At 43.7% G+C, this 6,000-nt stretch overlaps 1 protein-coding gene across 1 annotated transcript in view; it reads left to right on the top strand.

Annotated features, from left to right (window-relative positions):
• Nucleotides 1-2,573: 2,573 nt before the first annotated feature.
• The window catches only part of LOC122903652 (immunoglobulin lambda-1 light chain-like), a 1,198,107-nt gene continuing 1,194,680 nt past the window's right edge, over nt 2,574-6,000 (top strand). The window contains exons 1-2 of the mRNA XM_044244435.1: nt 2,574-2,681; nt 2,788-3,082. Of these exons, the coding sequence (XP_044100370.1) occupies nt 2,621-2,681; nt 2,788-3,082 (356 nt within the window). The 5' untranslated portion in view covers nt 2,574-2,620. The remainder of the gene's footprint in view (nt 2,682-2,787; nt 3,083-6,000) is intronic.

Here is a 6,000-nt window from a genome sequence, read left to right as displayed (position 1 = left end):
GTTTTTCTTTTAGTAATGTTCATGTTCTATATGTACATTCCTATAGAACAGGGTCCTTTCTGAGAGTGAGACCCTGCAGTATCATTGGCAGGCTTAAAGGATTACAGCATCTATAAATCAGACATGTTGAGCTATAGGCACTATCTGGGCTCTCAGGGTTTGGGGCATGGTGAAGTGTATTCCCTGTGACTAGCAGGTGGTAGAATGAGATTATCCTGTGCTCCTTAGACCCCTATTTAGTGAGAACTATTTAAAGGAGACTGTGTATGGGGTCTAAGTAAGGTGCTTCCTGGGGACTCAGCAGCTGTGTCCTCTCTGACCCCACAATGTCCCCTGAGCAGGGGCCTCTGTGTAGTCTGAGAAGAGGCTTCCTCGCAGGAATGTCTTGGGGGATGAAGTCAATGGCTATCTTCTTTAGCATGTGGTGTGAGCTGAGGTCCAGGACCAGAATTCAGGGAGCAGCTGGGCAGTCATTGGGTGTACCCCATGTACAGAAGGTGGAGAAGAAAATAGGCCTTAATCATCCCATAATAGTGTCACAATTAGGGTTTGTGTCCAGACCAGGGCCTTGATACCTGTCCTCCTCATGCTCCTGTCTCACTGCACAGGTAGGGACAGATTTCAGGGACACAGGACAGCCCACCATCCTGTGTCAACCACTCTGTCTTAGAGACACAAGGAAATTTACCTTGCTCCTGTGCCATATCACCAATTAGTGTCTGTGCTTGTGGTTTCCCTGTCCCAGCCTGTGTCAACCCAACCACCCTCCCTCTCTGCATTCAGGGTCATCAGCCAGACTCACCTGAACCATGAGCATTGACTTCAGTGTTGGCAACTATGCTATAAGCTGGTTCCAACAGAAGCACAGGAGCCCTTCCCTGTATCTCCTGTACTAAACAGACTCATATAAGCACCAAGTCTCCAGAGTCCCAAGTCACTACTCTGTATCCAAAGATGTCTTGGCCCAAGCAGGCTTCATGGCAGTGGGATCTGTCATCATTACTCACAGTGTCTCAGATAATGAGGAAGTGAGACATAAATCTCTATGCAGACAGATAATGGCCATGAGCATTTTTTTCAGTGATAAACTAACCTGAAGAAAAATGAGGAAGGGGGACTCACCTGCAGAAATATCTGTACTTAAACAAAGGAAACACACTTGTGTTTCTTGAATAAATGAACACTCTTGAATCAAGCATCATAGGAACATACTGATGGAACAGGTAAAAGAGACCAAGTGTAGATCACCACAGGGTCTGGAAAATGAATAAAGATACCCAGCAAACATTTATTCAAATCAGTTACACAGTCTTATTCCATAAAGTGTGACCTTGTGTTACTACTGTTGTATCCACAGCTAATATAATGATAAGGACCCAGGTCACAGACATAGTCGGCTGTCTCTGAAAGAGTACACATGAACTTGTACCAGATCCTACAGACTCTCAATGGCACACCCTCACTCCACTTATCCTCCTTGATCCCCTATGCCTCAGGTCTTCAGGCTCTATCTCTGACTCTTGAGGTCTGAATTCATTCTCCACACAGGATTTCAGAGAACACTGAAAATGATTTTTCTCTAGTTTCCTGTCTCCAGGTTCCATCTCTAGGGAGGAGAATGACCCCGAAAATAGAGCTTCATGCAACCTGTCATAGTCTCCTTCCTGCTATCAAGCCCAGAGTCTGCATTTCAGCTTCCAACATACCCACTCAGTCCTCTTTAATATAAAATTAAAAATAATGTATTTTTTCTAAAAGTGATGTGTTTATCCACTTTTCAGCATTTGCACATAGAATCTATTGATTTTGCTCCTCAACAATTAGCTGATACTGTAATTATGATGAGGATTGAAAGAATCCATGGAGACAGGATCACCTGCATATTTGGAAATATAAAATAATTTTTCTTATGTCCTTGTCTCCTTCATACTGAGGGAACTTTTGGGAGAGGAGAACTCTGGAAGCCAGAGAGGAATCAGATAAAAGGGAGGAAATCAGCCTATTTTACATAAATGGTCATGTTTCACTGTGGACCCATCACTGTTCTGCACCTGATCCTCATCTATGTGGTTATACAAGAGTCAGCACCCCATTCCTGCCCCTTACACAGCCAAGGGAGCTGTGGATACATTCACTATTTGGAAGAAGAGTAGAGCAAAAGGTGCCCTTATTTGGAAGTTTCTATATGGAGGCACATAGCCTGGCCCTGAAGAAGGAGACAGTGAACAGTAAAGTGGGGAGGCAGGAGTCTCTCTGATGGATCCATTCTGCCACTATGTCACACAAAGCTGTGTTTGGGACTGGACACCAGTGGGTGCCACTCACCTATTTCTGAGGAGCCAGGGTTGAACAGCACAGGAACTTATCATCTGGAAAGTCCTGTTCCTTCTTTTTCATGACTCTCAACTGTAAACACCTCACCCCCTGACCCCACACAGCCCCTCCCCTACATACTCCCCTTACATGTTCAAACAGAGGGAAATAACGCAGAGTCTATGAGAGGTCAGAAAGCTGTGAGTTTCATTTGCATGTTTGCTCCCTCCCTCTCTCAGAGGATGAAAAGGGGAAGGGAGAGATTAGGGGAGGCTCTGCTCAGCTGTGGTCACAGAAGGCAGAATTGATGATGGTCTCCACAATGGCCTGGTACCATCTCTTCTTTACCCTCCTCATTCATTGCACAGGTGACTGGATGTAGGGGAAGGGGCCCTGGGAGAATACATAGACATTATTTCCTTCTCTTCTCTTCAGAACTGATTATCACTGACTTTGTGTCTCTCCCCATTCCAGGGTCCTGGGCTGTGCTAACTCAGCCACCTTCAGTTTCTGGGGCCCTGGGCCAGAAGGTAACCATCACCTGCTCTGGAAACTCATATAACAGTATATTAGGTGTAAACTGGTACCAACAACTCCCAGGAAAAGCTCCTAAACTCCTCATATATGCTGGTAGCAATCAACCCTCAGGTATCCCTGACCGATTTTCTGGTTCCAGTGCTGGTAACTCAGGCTCTCTGACCATCACTGGGCTCCAGGCTGAAGATGAGGGTGATTATTACTGTCAGACCTATGACCTAAGTCTCAATTCTCACACAGTGCTCCAGGCCTTTAGGGAAGTGAGACAAAAACCTGCTGTCCCACAGCAATGGGACTCCCTATGCAGCACGCTACTCCCTTTTTTTTTTTTTAATATAAACTGGGGTCTGAGACTCACCTCAAGGAATTTATCTACAAAGTCTTTCCACTTTCTCTTATTATTTTTTTTACTTGAAGTCTGTCCCTAGGAGCAAGATATTGTGTGATTTCCTAAAGTGAGCACAAATTCCTCAGTTCCAGGGGCAACCTCTCCTGATGAAAGAGTCCATGACAACTCAGGGTAGAAACAGGGTTATAGAATTCAGTTATGTCTGAATCAGGACACATCAGCCCTGTTCAATATGTGTCTTGGTACCAACACTTCCCATGAATGATAGACCAAAACTTCATCTATCTGATGGTTAGACCCTCTGAGGATCCTGATCAATCACTGACTCCATGCCTGGCAACTCTGGCTTCCAGATCTTCACATGGCTGAGGTCTAAAAATGAGGCCATTTATCATTGCCTTTCTTTAAATAGCATGTCAGGGCTCATCCAAGTCCCTGATCAATGAGAACTGAGACTAGAACCCCTTTCTTTTTTTTTTTTTTTTAATTATTATTTATTTATTTATTTTCAGAAAAACAGTATTCATTATTTTTTCACCACACCCAGTGCTCCATGCAAGCCGTGCCCTCTATAATACCCACCACCTGGTACCCCAACTTCCCACCCCCCCACCACTTCAAACCCCTCAGATTGTTTTTCAGAGTCCATAGTCTCTCATGATTCACCTCCCCTTCCAATTTCCCCCAACTCCCTTCTCCTCTCTAACTCCCCATGTCCTCCATGCTATTGGTTATGCTCCACAAATAAGTGAAACCATGTGATAATTGACTCTCTCTGCATGACTTCTTTCACTCAGCATAATCTCTTCCAGTCCCGTCCATGTTGCTACAAAAGTTGGGTATTCATCCTTTCTGATGGAGGCATAATACTCCATAGTGTATATGGACCACATCTTCCTTATCCATTCATCCGTTGAAGGGCATCTTGGTTCTTTCCATAGTTTAGCGACCGTGGCCATTTCTGCTATAAACATTGGGGTACAGATGGCCCTTCTTGATGTGGCGAAAGGGGAACCCTCTTACACTGTTGGTGGGAATGCAAGTTGGTGCAGCCTCTTTGGAGAACAGTGTGGAGATTCCTCAAGAAATTAGAGCTTACCTATTTTTATTTTTTTATTTAATTTTATTTTTTTTCAGTGTAACAGTATTCATTATTTTTGCACCACACCCAGTACTCCATGCAATCCGTGCCCTCTATAATACCCACCACCTGGTACCCCAACCTCCCACCCCCCGCCACTTCAAACCCCTCAGGTTGTTTTCCAGAGTCTATAGTCTCTCGTGATTCACCTCCCCTTCCAAATTACCCCAACTCCCTTCTCCTCTCTAACACCCCTTGTCCTCCATGATATTTGTTATGCTCCACAAATAAGTGAAGCCATATGATAATTGACTCCCTCTGCTTGACTTATTTCACTCAGCATAATCTCTTCCAGTCCCATCCATGTTGCTACAAAAGTGGGTATTCATCCTTTCTGATAGAGGCATAATATGCCATAATGTATATGGACCACATCTTCTTTATCCATTCGTCAGTTGAAGGGCATCTTGGTTCTTTCCATAGTTTGGCGACCGTGGCCATTGCTGCTATAAACATTGGGGTACAGATGGCCCTTCTTTTCACGACATCTGTGTCTTTGGGGAAAATACCCAGGAGTGCAATTGCAGGGTCATAGGAAAGCTCTATTTTTAATTTCTTGAGGAATCTCCACACTGTTCTCCAAAGAGGCTGCACCAACTTGCATTCCCACCAACAGTGTAAGAGGGTTCCCCTTTCTCCACATCCTCTCCAACACATGTTGTTTCCTGTTTTGTTAATTTTGGCTATTCTAACTGGTGTATCTCAATGTGGTTTTAACTTGAATCTCCCTGAGGGCTAATGATGATGAACATTTTTTCATGTGTCTGATAGCCATTTGTATGTCTTTATTGGAGAAGTGTCTGTTCATATCTTCTGCCCATTTTTTGATGTGTTTGCCTGTTTTGTGTGTGTGTTGAGTTTGAGGAGTTCATTATAGATCCTGGATATAGATCTTTTGGGTTTTCCATATATAGAATCATGTCATCTGCGAAGAGAGAGAGTTTGACTTCTTCATTACCAATTTGGATACCCTCTATTTCCCTTTGTTGTCTGATTGCTGTTGCTTGGACTTCTAATACAATGTTGAACAAGAGTGGTGAGAGTGGGCGTCCTTGTTGTGTTCCTGATCTCAACGGGAAGGACGCAAGCATTTTCCCATTGAGGATGATATTTGCTGTGGGTCTTTCATAGATAGATTTGATGAGGTTCAGGAATGTTCCCTCTATCCCTATACTTTGAAGCGTTTTAATCAGGAACGGATGCTGGATTTTGTCAAATGCTTTTTCTGCATCGGTTGAGAGGACCATGTGGTTCTTCTCTCTTCTCTTATTAATTTGTTCTATCACATTGATTGATTTGTGAATGTTGAACCATCCTTGTAGCCCAGGGATGAATCCCACCTGGTCATGGTGGATAATCTTTTGAATGTGCTGTTGGATCCTGTTGGCTAGGATCTTGTTGAGAATCTTAGCATCCATATTCATCAGTGATATTGGTCTGAAATTCTCCTTCTGGTAGGGTCTTTACCTGGTTTTGGGATCAGGGTAATGCTGGCTTCATAGAAAGAGTCAGGAAGTTTTCCTTCTGCTCCAATTTTCTGAAATAGCTTCAGAGAAGATATTTGCAAATGACAGTACAGACAAAAGGTTGATATCCAGGATCTATAATGAACTCCTCAAACTCAACCCACACGAAACAGATAATCATATCAAAAAATGGG

Source organism: Neovison vison, chromosome 3 (genome assembly GCF_020171115.1).
Source record: "Neovison vison isolate M4711 chromosome 3, ASM_NN_V1, whole genome shotgun sequence".
Lineage (NCBI taxonomy): Eukaryota > Metazoa > Chordata > Mammalia > Carnivora > Mustelidae > Neogale > Neogale vison.
This window is presented reverse-complemented; position numbering and strand designations above follow the sequence as displayed.